The sequence below is a fragment of the Trichechus manatus genome, unplaced genomic scaffold (genome assembly GCF_000243295.1).
Source record: "Trichechus manatus latirostris isolate Lorelei unplaced genomic scaffold, TriManLat1.0 scaffold00185, whole genome shotgun sequence".
Classification (NCBI taxonomy): domain Eukaryota; kingdom Metazoa; phylum Chordata; class Mammalia; order Sirenia; family Trichechidae; genus Trichechus; species Trichechus manatus.
The window spans coordinates 1,925,110-1,941,258 of NW_004444121.1; the positions used below are offsets into that span (position 1 = coordinate 1,925,110).

A 16,149-nucleotide genomic window follows, 5' to 3' on the forward strand; every position below is an offset into this window, starting at 1 on the left:
CAGAGCTATAACACTGAAGACGGTGAGAAGCGGTCGCAGAGAAATGGCAGCAGGACAACGCGGGAGACCGGCAGGAGATGGTGCGGTAGGCTTCCAGGCCCACAGAGCAAGAAAGCTGAGCGCCTTTGGGCAGGAGCCTTGCTGGAGGAGTAGGGTGCCCCCGGGCACTTGGTGGAGCTAGGTTTACTGACCCACAGAGTTAGAGCTGACCACTTTTGGGCTGAGGCTTACTAGTGGAGTGGGGTGCCTCAGGGCACTTATTGGCAGAGCTAAAAGAGCTTTGTAACGCTTGCCTGAGCAGGGCAGAGGCCGAGGGGCCAGAGAGAGGTGTGCCTGCGGGCACGGCTGAGAAGAGGCTGTCCTGAGGGAAGAAGTGTATCCTGAGCATTTCTGAACCTGAATTGTAACCTGTTACTTCCCTAATAAACCCCATAATCGTGAGTATTGTCTGTGAGTTCTCTGTGGCTATTGCAATAAATTATCGAGGCTGGCAGAGAAGTAGAGACTGCTTTGGGAGGGATGGTTGGTGTCAGAATTGGTAAAAAGGTTGGAAGGTGGAGGCGTGCCTGATCTCCACCTCAAAGCAATCAACCTTGGGCTGTTGATCTTGATTCTCCTTCCCCCTTGTGAAGTTAGAGGAGGTCAGACGCCCCTGCCGTGCCACTTTTACAACAATCCAACAGTTTCTCCGTGTACAAGTCAGTGACACTGATCACATTCTTCAACTTGTACAACCATCCTCACCCTCCTTTTCTGAGTTGTTCCTCCCCCATCAACATAAACTCACTGCCTCCTAAGGTTCCTATCTAACCTTTCAAGTTGCTGTTGTCAGTTTGATCCCATATAGACAGATCTTAAAAGAGCACAATGCTCAAGGCAGACATTCTTTACTAATTAAGCTAAACTATTTGGTTTTAAGAGGACTTCAGGGGATATTTTTGGTTTAAGGTTTAAAGATAATCTCAGGGCAACAGTCAGGGGTTCATCCAGCCTCCATAGCTCCAGAATGTCTGGAGTCCAGGCGAATTTGAAATCCTGTTCTGCATTTTCCCCCCTTTTAATCTGGATTCTTGTATAGAATCTTTGATTGAGTGGCCACTGCAGTTTTTTTATTATTAAGCAGACTCCCATCCTTTCCATTTTGGGTCTTCCTGTGTTCTTATGGTGCATGTTTCCTCTTTATTCTTAAGACTTTTAATGTCTAATTTAGACTCATCAACTTCTTAAAATATGATTTTGTTGTGATGAAGTACGTATAACGTTTGCCATGTCAACCATTTTCAAGTGCACAATTCAGTGACATTAATTACATTCACCGTGTTGGGCAGCCATCCCCACTCTTTCCGGATCTTTTTATCACTCCGAACAGAAACTCAGCGCCCCTTAAGCAATCACTTCCCTTTCCCCTGGTAGCCACTGATCTGCTTCCTGTCTCTGCATCTGTCTACTCTGGACATTTCCTGTAAATGGAACCTGATAATATGCGACCTGTTGTATCTGGCTTCTTTCACTCAGCGAAATGTTTTCAAAGTTCATCCATGTTGTAGCAGGTATCAGAACTTCATTTTCTTTCTGGCTGGATCGCAGTCCATGGTATGTATGTACCACATTTTGTTTATCTGTTCTTCCGTTGATGGACATGTGGATTACTTCTATCTTCTGACTATTGCGAGTAGTGCTCCAGTGAACGTGAGTGTACCTGTGTCCGTTTGCATCCCTGCTTTCATTGCTTTTGAGTATATTCCTAGGAGTGGAATTGCTGATCATGTGACGATTCTTTGCTTAACTAACTGGGGAACCCGCCACACCGTTTTCCACCGTGGCTGCACTGTTTTACAGTCCCACCAGCAAAGAATGAGGGTTCCGATGTATCCACATCCTCACCAGCTCTTATTCTCTTCTGTTTTCTGATAATGTGCATTTCTTACCCCAAGGCTGCCTTCTTGAGATTGGGGAGCGTCTTATCATCTTTGCAATCTTGGCGCCTCCTATGGGGCAAGGTCCAAGTCTGGATCCCACAGACACTGTTGAAGGGCTGGTCCTTGCTTTCCCTGGCAGCAGAGCAAGAGGGGAGTGAGGAGCAGGACCGGCGTGCGGAGACAAAGGACCTCCTCCAGCTTCTGCAGTCTTGATTGGTATCACGGTGCTGACACTGTTGACCATGGATCCTGAGTGTGGCCAGGAGCAGGAGGTGATAATGCTGCTGTTGTTTCTCGTCTAGGATGAGTACTGCTTCTACAATGGCAAAGCGCACTGGGAGTCATCCCTGCAGACCGTGAGCATGGCCGGCTGCTTCGTGCCCTTTGCGGTGTGTGTCATCTCCCGGTACCCGTATTACAACGCCCTCAAAGACTGCCTCTCCTGGTAAGCCAGCGAGCTGAGGCTCTCCTGAGCACAGGCTGTAACGTAACGTCCGCGATCAGCTGGTAGGATTCGGAGTTGGCAGTTGGAGCTTTTTCTGAAAACCCAGATTGTCTGTAAATGGTAATATGTAGAAATGATAAGATGAAAAAGGGAAAATAAAGCCAAACCATTGGGAATAAAATTAATAGGGAGGATTCCATTTTTGCTCTGTTTTTTTTGGTATATATATCAGGAAGAAAGCTCTTTTTCTGGCTATCTGAAAAAATCAGGAGGATGCCATGACCATTTTGAGGAGTTTTACTTACATTTTAAAAATTAGCTTTTTGGGTAGAATCTTTGTGTTACTGCTGACATTGAGTAGAAAGTCTGAGGATGTTGAGGGATTTTTAAAAATCAGGGAAGTATTGCATAGGCCCTGGCCAATTCCTATTATTTATTAAAGGGTGTTATCCTGACATATCAAGGCTGTTCCCCCGAGTGCAAGCCTGATTCGGTCCTGTCGGGTACATATGAGCTGCTGTCGTTTAGTTTTGATTCAATAAAGTTATATTTGTAGAATCTGTAGACGTTCGATTAAAGGCTGAGAAAAGGCTGTTAACAAAGGCTGTCTTTGCGGCATAATACTGAGTAACGATCAGTGACAAGTCCCTGAATTGGTGTCTGTGATGAGTCACCTGTGGAGGATAGTGACTAAGACCTTATCCCTTCATCACAGGACGAGCAAATTGACAAGTTGAGTGAGCAGGAATCCACGCTCTTGGAATTACGACGTGCATAACTCAAATTATAGCACCTTAATGGTATAGTTTTTAAAGTATACCTCACCTGCATTTTATTCCCATTGGCATGAATGATCTTTGCAGAACAGAGAGCTAACTTTCTCCTCTCAGGAAGGGAGAGAAGGATAAATTAAGGCACGGTCCCTTTCTATTCATTAACTGATAATCTTTGTTACTTGAAAGTAAACAGCTTTTTAACCTAATCTTTGGTTTTCTAGTCTGTCAGTGGGGGGTGGTTATTCCCACCCTTTGTTCAATGCATGAGTAAGGGCTGAGCACTGTCTGCCCCGAGCAGGCAGTCAGAGGGAGCTCCTTCTCCAGCTCCCTGCCTTGGATACATGCAGTCACTGAGCTGCTTGAGCTGTCAGAGTGATTGGCAGCAAACATCCTTCTGTTGCACATCGTGCAAAGATATGTTTAACTTGATACATGTTTTCATTTTCCATGCCTCTTGGGTTTTCACTCTTTTGCTAATGGTCGCTGTTAAGTGAGCAGAACTAGAAAATGTAGTTTCCGTAAACCGGTTGGCATCGAGTCGATACCGACTCATAGTGACCTTGTAGGACAGAGTAGAACTGCCCCATTGGGTTTCCTAGGCTGTAATCTTTACAGAAGCAGCCTGCTACATCTTTCTGCTCTGGAGCAGCTGGTGGATTCTAATTGCTGACCTTTCAGTTAGCAGCCAAACACTAACCAAAACCAAAAACCAAACCCACTGCTGTCGAGTTGATGCCAATTCATAGCAACCCCATAGGGTTTCCAAGGCTGTAAATCTTTACGGAAGCAGACTGCCACATCTTTCTCCCAAAGAGCCGCTGGTGGTCTTGAACCACCAACCAGCCTTTTGATTAGCAGTCAGTCACTTTAACTCCTGCGCCACCAGGGGCCCTTAGAGAGGAGCAAATGACAGAAATTTTGAAATGTAGCCTGTAAACACAAATGTATGTTTAAAAAAAAATCTGTTTTTCTGCCCTGTAAGATACGTCTTCATGTGGGCAAAATTTGGGAGAGAATATATTTAGTTCTATTTGGGGAATTAAATTAAAGGTAGTTTTTTTTTCTTCTTTTAAAAATTTTACCTGAACGTTATTGTATTTTACAGGGAGCACAAACGTGGAGGGATATTGAATTAGCCCCGAGTCCCGACCTTGGCCCCTGGGTGTTATTTGTTCCTTACAGTGAACATCCTGGCAGGTCGAATTCTCGGTGTGTTGTGGTCTGTGCTGTGGCGAGTGGGGCAGAGTGACGTCCTGACCCGGTGGGCCCCGCTGTGCCCTCTCAGTTCCACATCTGCCTGCACGTGGCTCCCTAGGTGGGTTGGGTTTCCTTCACAGTCAGCTCCGGAAGGCTCAGCGGCCTCTTTTTGGCCCAGGCCAGCCACAGAGGAAATGGCCCACAGTATTTGTTGTGTGAACGAATAAATCAAGCGAGTGAACGAATGAGTTTTATGTCTATTAGAATCCTACATTTGGCACTTTTTAGAGAAGTGGCATCTCGTGCTACAGTTATGGGCTCAGCTGCTAACTGAAAGGTTGATGGCTCTGTGGAGAAAGACCTGGCGATCTGCTCTTGTAAAGATTCCAGCCTAGGAGACGCTGTGGGGCAGCTCTGCTCTGTCGCATGGGGTCACTGTGAGTAGGAATCAACCCGACAGCACGTGACAATGAAGACGGCAACATTTCTAGAATTTATCCATTTTATATACGTGTGTGCTTTACTCTAAAGGGGCCCTGGTGGCGCAGTAGTTAAGTGCTTGGCTGCTGACCAAAAAGTCATTGGTTTGAACCCATTAGCCACTCCGTGGGGAAAAAAAATGTGACAGTCTGTTTCTGTAAAGGTTTACAGCCTTGGCAGCCCTATGGGGCAGTTCTACTCTGTCCTATAGGGTCACTATGGGTGTCCTAGAGGGTCACTGTGAGTTGGAATTGACTTGACAGCAACGGGTTTATGCTTTCCGCTGCTAACCAAAAAGTTGGCAGTTTGAATCCACCAGCCGCTCCTTGGAAACCCTGTGGGGCAGTTCTACTCTGTCCTATAGGGTCACTATGGGTGTCCTATGTAGTCACTATGAGTCGGAATTGACTTGGAGGCAATGATTTTTTTTTATTGAGGTATAATTTACATACAATAAAACCTACCCATTTTAAATGTACCGTTTGATTTCATTTTGTAATTTTATTTATTTTTTTCATTTCAGTTTATTGACCCACCTGAAGCTCTGTAAAGATTTTGAAGTTGATGATCATATAAAAGAATTTGCTGCAAAACTGTCTTTAATACCTAGCCCACCACCGGGACCGCTCCATCTGGTAATTAAATTAAATTATATGATGTGTTTGCTTTTCTTTGCAAATAGTAAAATTAATCTTATAAAAATGGCTTAAACGTTTTAAACTGTGAAGTTCTAGCTGTGTTTAAATTATACCGCTCAATTCCTTAAGCATTTTTTACACTGTTTCTGAAGGTCAAAACTAAAACGTTTAGGTTTGAGTTTTGCCGCACGGCTAATGATAAACACGTAAGGAATTAGTGATGTGTAATAGCCCTCCTCCATGGGGGTCTGCTTCCCTAAAGCTTACAGCCCTGGAAACCCTATGGGGCAGTTCTGCCCTGTCCTGTAGGGTGGCTGTGAGTCTGAATTGACTTGACGGCAGTGGGGTTTTTCTCGAGGGCACCTCGCCGGCAGTTAATGCTTGAGTTCATTACTTGCTGTGCAGAAAATACATAGAAATCCCAATCCTGCAGTCTAAGAATGTACTTAAATTACACATTTCCCTTTTGTTTATCTATCTTAAATACTGGATATTCAATGTGTATGAAATTAGTATTAAATTTCTCCAAACAAACAAAAAAAACCCATTGACGTAGAGTTGACTCTGACTCATAGCAACCCTATAGGACAGGGTAAAACTACCCCACAGGGTTTCCAAGGAGCACCTGGTAGATTTGAACTGCCAACCTTTTGGTTAGCAGCCAAGCTCTTAACCACTGCACCACCAGGGCTCCAGTATTAAATTAATATCTAATTAACATTTGATTTGCTATACTAGTGCCACCTCCTATACAAAGTGATTCGTTAAGAGTAACTGCTTTATATTTTTTATTATTCTGAGGGGACGGTGCCGCCATGTTAATTAATAGGCAGGCACTTGTGGGTTCCATAGAGGACCAGTTCTGAGGAATGTGATTGGCTATTTCATGCCACAGGGCTGCAGGGGCAGGAAGAGCTGGAGACACAGTGGGCTGCATTCCCGCTGGTTGACTCACAGCCGACTCTGCTAAGCTCTGGGAGGAAGTCCGTTTGACTCAGCGTTTCCAAACTAATTTAGCCACTGGTTTATTATTATTTTTTAAACAATACCTATTAAATATCTTAAAATGTTTAGTAAATATCAATTTCACTGGAATAGTCCCATCTGGAAGATGATACCAGCAGTTCCCAGATTACTAATCACTTCCATTCCTAAATCTGTCTTTAAGTCAAATTTGTATGTAAGTTGGATTACTTAGGTACGATTCATATCTAACGTCAGTTAGTCAAATGTTTGTCTTCGTCCGTGGTATATAGCATACCTTTCTATGCATAAAAAACATTAAAGAAACACTTCGAGATACACTGAAACATCTTTAACATAATAACACAGTAACAGTAATAATAACGTTTTGATGCGCACAGCAAAGTAGTGCCCGTTTGTTATCAGGAACCATTGTATGTACCACGCATTTTTAATATAATAGGCTTTACAGAGGTTGGTTCATAACTACGGGCTGCATGTAAGTTGGACGTTCGGAACCGAGGACGTTTAGATCTTGGTTCTCTGCATTTCGATCATTATTGACAATCACTTGCCATAAGAAAATACTAATAGTGAGCGTTTTGTTCCCATGAACTTCCTTCACGACTCAATACCCTGCTTCTCTACATCTCTCAACCGCCCACGCGTCCCCACGGGAAAGCCTTTCCATCAGTCCGATTGGGCCGCTGCTTTTTATCCCCTCCGTGCTTTGCTCACACTTGTATGGTTTCATCCTGAGGATTTAATGGAGCTTCCAGGGGCAGGAGGAACCTGGCATTTCTTTTCTTTTTTGAATTTATTTTATTGTTGTGCTTTAAGTGAAGGTTTACAATTCAAGTTAGTCTCTCATACAGGCATCTATACGTACTTTGTTATGTGACCCTAGTTGCTCTCCCTATACTGTGACGGCACACTCCTCCTTTCCACCCCTGATTTCCCGTGTCCATTCAACCAGCTCCTGACCCTCTCTGCCTTCTCATCTCGCCTCAGGACAGGAGCTGCCCGTTTAGTCTCATGTATCTACTTGAGCTAAGAGGCACACTCCTCACGAGTATCATTTTATGTCCTATAGTACCTGGCATTTCTCGAGCACCCACTGTGTGGGTGACACGTAGGGCAGACGCGCTGCTGACAGCACCATCCCCTTGCCTAGCTTGAACACACCCAGGGAGGGAACTGTATCTTCCCATCTTTGCTGCTTCTGTCCCTTGACATATAATGGGCATTCAGTGAATATAGAATTTGAAGTGTTATTTAAAAATAACATCATTTAGAAAAAGAAAATGTTTTTCTAGATTTTTTGAGATACATGTCTTCAAGGAGTTTTGACTAATTAAATTAGAAGTACTAGGAGAATATATAATATATAGTAACAAAGAATAATATGTAATAGCTAAGAATAATTTGACAGAGTAGGCCTGGAGGGGCAGGGAAGCTAGATCCATGGAAACAGAACAAACAGTGGAAATAATAACAATGTTGACACATTGTGAAAATTGTAAGCAATGTCATGAAACAATTTGTATAAAAATTGTTCAATGACAACCTAATTTACTATGTTAACTTTCACCTAAAACACAATAAAATATTTAAAAAAAAAAGAGTAATTTGAGCATGCTTGTTTAGAATTTGTGCTACTTTAGACAACTGTGTTGAAGTTTATCTTTCTCCTGCCAGTGAGCAATGTTCTTGTTAGTTAAGGAGTTTAAAGAAGTTAGGCTGACTCAGATGTCAAGTACTTAATGTACATATAAGCTACTCCTGGCCGACGTCAAGTACTTTATGTATAAGCCACTACCAGCAGTTAGATTAAAGCACCTCTCTAGATTGTTCTATTATGCCGTGGGTTGTAAAGTGAGGGCATGAATTTTCAACACTGTTTTATACCTCAGATGCTCTCTGCACCAAAAGAGTTAATTTTACAGGACTTTGAACCGATCCGTTCCGGTTCTTGCTGAGAATTTGCATTTCCACCCCATCTGTACTAAATCAGAATCTACATTTTAACAAGATCCCCAGGTGATTCTTATGTATAATAAATTTTAAGAACCATGGCTCTCCTAGTGGTTCTCGGAACTGGTCCCTAACCAGCAGCATGAGCATCGCCTGGGAACTTGTTAGAAATGCAGATTCTCAGCAGGGTTTGAACCAGAACCAACGGGTTTGAAGCCCTGATTTTAGTGTGTTTTCAGCCTCCTCTGGGAGCAGCTTTCTGAACTGATTACGAAAATTGGTCATCACAGATATTTAACATGAAACCACTGCAGATTGTATTTCCTTCACGAGTGGATCCCGAAAGCCCAATCATTGACTTGGACCTTCACCTGCCCTTACTGTGCTTCAGTCCCGAGACGGTGTTACAGGTACGCAACCTTCTACGTCTGAGACTGTCTTATGCTGAGTGTCTTAATGCCAGTATCAGTTGCAGTCAGTAAATTCTGACTCATGGTGACCCCATGTGTGTCAGACTAAAATTGTGCTTCATAGGGTTTTCAATGGCTTTTTTTTTGAAAGTAGATCACCAGGCCTTTCTTCTGAGGCACCTCCGGGTAGACTTGAACCTCCATCCTTTTGGTTAGCAGCTTAGTGCATTAACTGTACCACCCAAGGACTCCAATTGGTTTAATGGGGTGTAAAAAAATATTGTATCAAAACACAATCAGAATGCAGGTTTATTCCACAAAACAGAACCAGTGTACTGGAAATATTTATTCTTTGCTTAATGCCAATGTCCAGTACACAGTATTTGCAAGTAGCACTTTCTACGGAGTCTTAAGTTGCTTTCGTTTTGGCAAATGGAGCAGGAAAGACAGGGTGAAACCTGTGTGCATGTCTGTCTGGTCTTGTCTGGTAGTGTATTTACATGTGAAACCCGTGTGCATGTTTGCATCTGTTCTTGTCAGGTAGAGTATTTACATGTGAAACCCATGTGCGTGTCTGCATCTAGTCTTGTTAGGTAGTGTGTTTACATGTGAAACCCACGTGCATGTCTGTCTGATCTTGTCGGGTGGCGTGTTACAGGTGAAACCCACGTGTGTGTCTGTGTGATCTTGTTGGGTGGCGTGTTACAGGTGAAACCCGTGTGCGTGTCTGTGTCTGGTCTTGTCAGGTGGCGTGTTACAGGTGAAACACATGTGCGTGTCTGTCTGGTCTTGTCAGGTGACATGTTACAGGTGAAACCCGTGTACGTCTGTCTGGTCTTGTCAGGTGAAACCCGTGTGTGTGTCTGTCTGGTCTTGTCGGGTGGCATGTTACAGGTGAAACCCGTGTACGTCTGTCTGGTCTTGTCAGGTGAAACCCGTGTGTGTGTCTGTCTGGTCTTGTCGGGTGGCGTGTTGACAGGTGTTCTCAGGTGGTGTTCACCCCCCCCTGCAGGTCCTCACGTGCATGCTCACCGAGCAGCGGATGGTATTCTTCTCCTCTGACTGGGCCCTGCTGACGCTCGTGGCCGAGTGCTTCCTGGTCTACCTGCACCCACTGCAGTGGCAGCACACCTTCGTGCCCATCCTGTCAGGCCAGATGCTGGACTTCATCATGGCGCCCACCTCCTTCCTCATGGGCTGCCACCTCGACCACTTTGAAGAAGTCAGCGAGGTTAGGTATTGTCTTAGTTAGCTGGTGCTGCTGTAACAGAAACACCACGAGTGGATGGCTTTAGCAGACATTTATTTTCTCCCAGTTGAGGAGACTGGAAGTCTGAATTCAGAGTGCAGCCTCTAGGGGAAGGCTTTCTCTGTCAGCTCTGGGGGAAGGTCCTTGTCCCTTCAGCTTGTTTCCTGGTTCCTTGGAGATCTCCATGTAGCGTGGCATCTATCTTCCCCCACCTCGGTTTGCTTAATCTGCTCCTTTTACATTTTTGTAAGAGATTAACATACCCTCCACTAATCCTGCCTCATTAACATAACAAAGAAGCCCATTCCCAAATGGGATGATAACCACAGACATAGAGGTTAGGATTTACAACGCATAATTTTGGGGGACACAATTCAATCCACAAGAGGTATAGAATATTGGATCTAGAACCTCCCCTTCTTGTAAGTGCGTTACTAGGACTAATGTGGAGTTGGCTCAAAGCGCTCTGAGGTGAGGCCAGTAGAGACATCCCCGTCATGTCCATTCTCAAACTCTTGCTGTGCTGTGACCCTGGGCTGCACACACATGTATACGCACACACACATCGTGTACGGCCTCATGTAATGTTCACACTGTCCCCTGCCGACCTTGGTACTTGCTCAGGCCACAGGGTTCCCGGGGCAGAGCCTGATCACTTCCCAATCCATCAAAGTCACAGAAATGAACGTAATCAGCGTCACTGAATTAGACATGTATATTGTTAAATTGGCAAAACTTGCTGCATATGTTTTCACCACAGTAAAAAAAAATTTAAGCACATGGCTGAGGCTTGGTAGATGGTAGCTGCCATTATTTTTGCTGCACGTTTTCTAGTTTATTATTATTATTTTGAATATTGATAAAACCTTCATTTTGATATACAGGCAGTCCCCGGGTTATGAACAAATTCCATTCCTAACTGTGACTTTAAGTCAAGTTTGTAAGGTGGTAACAGCTGCATATGTTTCTTACTGAGCCTTTAGTGCAAGAAAAGGCTGGAAGCCTTTCCAGTGATTTAAAAGCTGCATGTGCAGCAAGCGGAGGTGATCGTGATGAATTTGTTTCGAGTAGGAGTTGGTTCAGTCGTTTCAAAGTGAGGGCAGATTTACATACCAGGTGGCCCAGTGATACGAGTTCGGATGCTAACCAAAAGGTCAGCAGTTCAAATCTACCACCTGCTCCTTGGAAATGCTATGGGGCAGTCGACTCTGTCTTGTAGGGTCGCTATGACTCCACAGCAGTGGGTTTTGTTTTTTAAAGGGCACGTATGAGTTGTCTGTAATTCGTAATCTGAGGACGGCCTGTAATTTCAAATTTACAGAAAGTTGCAAGACTAGTACATAAATCTTCCATATATTCTTTTTTTAAAAGTTTGCCTCCTTTTTATAATATTTTATTGTATTCCTGGTGAATGTTTATACAGCAAATTAGATTCCCATTTAACAATTTCTGTACATATTGTTCAGTGACGTTGGTTACATTTTCCACAATGTGTCAACATTCTCATTTCCATTCTGGTTGTTCCATTTCCATTAATCTAGCTTCCCTTCACATCCTTAATTCTCCCGTATAATCTTCACTGAGATTCACCAAGTAATTGTTAACACTTTACAACATAGGCTTTATCATCCTATCCTAAAATTTTTTTTTTTTTTTACTGTGGTAAAAATATATAAAGCAACTGTTGCCATTTTAACAATTTACACGTACAATTCAGTGATATTGATTATGTTCATTAGGCTCTGCAGCTCTTATTTTAATTAAGCTTCTGTTGTTCATTAGTATGGTGGATTTTCTAATCCTGGAAACATGCACGCATACGTAGGGTGCCGCTGGCAGGATTTGTGGGGTTCACGGGTCTCGCTGGAGTCACTGGCTTCTCACTTGCTCTGTGACCCGTGGCAAAGTGTTTGACCCCTGAGTTGCCGCCTCTGTAAAAGGCAGTAGTAACTATGCTGACCTCCTGGTTGTGGTCAGGGTTAGATGAGCTGATAGAAGAGCACCTGCCATACCCATTGCTGTTGAGTCAATTCTGACTTCTAGCCACTCTATAGGACAGAGGAGAACGTCCCTATAGGGTTTCCAAGGCTGTAATCTTTTCGGAAAGAAACTGCCATATCTTTCCCGCGGAGCTGCTGGTGTGTTCTAACCACCGACCTTTTGGTTAGCAGCAGAGAGCTCAACCACTGCCCCACCAGGGCTCCCGCTGGCATACAGCAAGTGCTTAATGAGTGGTAGCTATTATTACTGTTAGACTTACGGGAGATGGCATACATTTAACAGTTGAGCTAATGGCATGGATTTGTGGTTAATACTGTGACATTGCCAGCAGGCAGAGTGGGCTTTTTTTTTTTTTATTAGCTTTATTGACATATAATTTATATTCATAAAGCTCATCCTAAAGTGTACAAAGAGCCCTGTACGATTCAGTGGTTTTTAGTGTATTTACAGAGCTGTGCAGCCATCACCACTATTTAGTTCCAGAACATTTCCCCACAACCCCAGCTCCTGGCACCTATCACACACAAGTAAAATTTTGCTGAAGATCATTCAAAAGCGGTTGCAGCAGTACATTGACAGAGAACTGCCAGAAATTCGGGCTGGATTCAGAAGAGGATATGGAACAAGGGATATCATTGCTGACGTCAGATGGATTTTGGCTGAAAGCAGAGAATACTGGAAAGATGTTTACCTGTGTTTTATTGACTATGAAAAGGCATTTGACTGTGTGGATCTTAACAAATTATTGATAACGTTGCAAAGAATGGGAATTCGAGAACACTTAATTATGCTCACGAGAAACTTCTACTTAGACCCAGAGGCAGTTGGTCAAACAGAACAATAGGATACTGCGTGGTTTAAACTAAGGAAAGGTGTGCGTCAGGGTTGTATCCTTTCACCATACTTATTCAATCTGTATGCTGAGCAAATAATCTGAGAAGCTGGACTATATGAAGAAGAATGTGGCATCAGGATTAGAGAAAGAGTCATTAACAACCTGCCATACGCAGATGACACAACCTTGCTTGCTGAAAGGGAAGAGGACTTGAAGCACTTGCTGATGAAGATCAAAGACCACAGCCTTCAGTATGGATTACACCTCCACATAAAGAAAACAAAACCCCTCACAACTGGACCAATAAGCAACATCATGATAAACGGAGAAATTATTGAAGTTGTCCAGGATTTCATTTTACTTGAATCCACAATCAATGCCCATGGAAGTGGCAGTAAGTAATCAAATGACATACTGCATTAGGCACATCTGCTGCAAAGGACCTCTTTAAAGTGTTAAAAAGCAAAGATGTCACTTTAAGGACTACGGTGCCTGACCCAAGCCATAGTGTTTTCAATCGCCTCATATGCATGTGAAAGCTGGACAATGAATAAGGAAGAGAGAAGAAGAATTGATGCCTTTGAATTATGGTGTTGGTGAAGAATATTGAATATAGCATGGTGCCAGAAGAATGAACAAATCTGTCTTGGAAGAACTATAGCCCGAATGCTCCTTAGAAGCGAGGATGGTGAGAGTTCATTTCGTCTCACATACTTTGGACATGTTATCAGGAGGGATCAGTCCCTGGAGAAGGACATCATGCTTGGTAAAGTAGAGGGTCAGCAAAAAAGAGGAAGACCCTCAACGAGATGGATTGACACGGTGGCTGCAACAATGGGCTCAAACATAACGACTGTGAGGATGGTGCAGGACCGGGCAGTGTTTTGTTCTATCGTACACAGGGTCGCTATGAGTCGGAACCGACTCGACAGCACCTGACAACAACAATCAGACCTTGGCAATCACCAGTCTACTTTCTGTCTCTAAGGATTTACCTGTTCTGGACACATGGGGTCACCATGAGTTGGAGTCAACTCGATGACAACAGATTTTTTGTTGTTACTGTTTTTTGACAGTTAATATAAATGGGATCATACAATATGTGGCCTTTTGGGTCTGGCTTCTTTTCTTGTACGAGCACAGTGTTTTCAACGTTTAGCCACGTTGTAGCATGTGTTAGAATTTTATTGCATTTTGTGGCTGAATAGTATTGCATCGTATGGATTTACCACATGTTGTCTATCCATTCATCAGTCGATGCACGTTTGGGTTGTGTCCATGTTTTGACTATTGTGAATAATACTGCTAATGAAAATTTGTTTACAAACTTCTGTATGAACATATGTTTTCAATTCTCTTGGGTATATTGGGTATATACCTACGAGTGGAATTGCTGGATCTTTTGGTAACTCTATGTTTAGCATTTTGAGGAACCGCAAAACTGTTTTCCAAAGTGGCTGCGCCATTTTATATCCCCACCAGCAGTGCAGGAAGCTTCCAGTGTCTCCACATCCTCGCCAGCACTTGTTATTTTTTAGGGTAGTTTTAGGTTTACAAAAACTGAGCAGAAAGTTCCACGAGTTCCCATATACTCCCTCCCCCACCCCTGCCCCCACTGTTTCTCCTCTGTTATCAACAGCTTGCATGAGTGGTACGTTTGTTACAGCTGATGACCCAATGTAGATACATAACTGGTAACTAAAGTCCGTACTCTACCTTAAGGTTCACTCTTTGTGTCTTGTAAAGTTCTGTGGGTAAATACCTAGGATCACAGTTGCTGGATTATGTGAGAAAACTGTTTCTCTTTGTAAGAAACTACCCAGCCGTCTTCTGAAATAGCTGAACCATTTTGCGTTCCCACCAGCAATGAACGAGAATTCCTGTTGCTCAACTCCACATCCTCGCCGGCATTTGATGTTGTCAGTGATTTGGTTAACAGGTGTGGAGTGGTATCTCACTGTTGTTTTGTTTTGCAATTTCCTAATGACCTGTGATGCTGAGCATCTTTTCACTTGCTTGTTTGCCAGCTGTCTGTCTTCTTCGGTGAGGTGTCTGTTCACCTCTTTTGCCCACTTTTTAATTGGGGCGTTCGTTTTCTTAATGTTGAGTTTTAAGAGTTCTTTGTGTATTTTGGTTACAAACCCTTTATCAGGTAGGTGTTTTACAAAGACTTGCTCCCAGTCTGGGCTTGTCTTAATCATTTGACTTTTTAGTTAGAAATTTTCCAAATATATACAAAAATAGAAGAGCCAGCGGGCCCGCATGCACTCCTCACTGGCTGTCGCCTGCCCCACTCCCTGCTTTCCCACGGAGCTTTTGAGAGCAAACCCAGACACCAATCATCTTGCCCACAAGGACAGTCATGCACTGTATAACGTCCATTCAGGCGACTTCCAACTGCATATATGTCCGTGGTCCCATAAGGTTATAATAGAGTTTAGAAATCCCGACTGCAGAACAGGACGTAGCAGACGCAACCAGACGTAGCGAACGCAGCGGATTCCTGCACTCAGATATGTATCTCATGTCTCTTGTATATAGACAGTCCCCAGGTTACGGATGACATCCGTTCCTAAGTCTGTCTTTAAGTCAAATTTGTAAGTTGGAACAGGTACAAATCGTTCTTATTTAGCGTCAATTAGTCAAATGTTTGCAAACCCTGGTGGTGTAGTGGTTCAGAGTTCGGCTGCTGACCAAAAGGTCAGCAGTTTGACTCCACCACGAGCTCTTTGGAAACCTTGTGGGACAGTTCTACTCTGTCCTATAGGGTCACCATGAGTCGGAATCGACTCGACGGCAGTGGATTTGGGTTTTGGTTTGGTTTAGTTAAATGTTTGTCTCAGTATATAGTATGTATTTTACCTTCTATGCATATAAAACACTTCAGAAACACTTCCAACCTGCGCAATGTTTTCACGAGCGTCACAAAGTACTGTAGGCTTCGTTATTACGAACCGTTGTATTTACCTTAAATTTTTAATGGAATAGGCATTATGGCAGCCCTTTCTTAAGTACGAGTTGTCCGTAAGTCGGGCGTTTGTAACCTGAGGACCGCCTGTAGTATGGTGTTCGCACAACGTCCAAATCACATAACGTCCTTTCTCACAGAATGTTTCGTGAGCATTAAGTGACGCGTGACTACCTCAGAAAGGCGGTCGGTGCTGAGCTCTCGTGGGGAAGAGCAGCGGTGTGCAAGGCGGTCGGTGCTGAGCTCTCGTGGGGAGGAGCAGCGGTGTGCAAGGCGGTCGGTGCTGAGCTCTCG

The 16,149-nt window shown here is 43.7% G+C and overlaps 1 protein-coding gene across 1 annotated transcript in view; it reads left to right on the plus strand.

Annotated features, from left to right (window-relative positions):
- The window catches only part of DENND3 (DENN domain containing 3), an 89,351-nt gene that overhangs the window by 12,041 nt on the left and 61,161 nt on the right, over positions 1-16,149 (plus strand). Inside the window, exons 4-7 of the mRNA XM_023741612.1 lie at positions 2,222-2,364; positions 5,341-5,452; positions 8,683-8,802; positions 9,815-10,033. Of these exons, the coding sequence (XP_023597380.1) occupies positions 2,222-2,364; positions 5,341-5,452; positions 8,683-8,802; positions 9,815-10,033 (594 nt within the window). The remainder of the gene's footprint in view (positions 1-2,221; positions 2,365-5,340; positions 5,453-8,682; positions 8,803-9,814; positions 10,034-16,149) is intronic.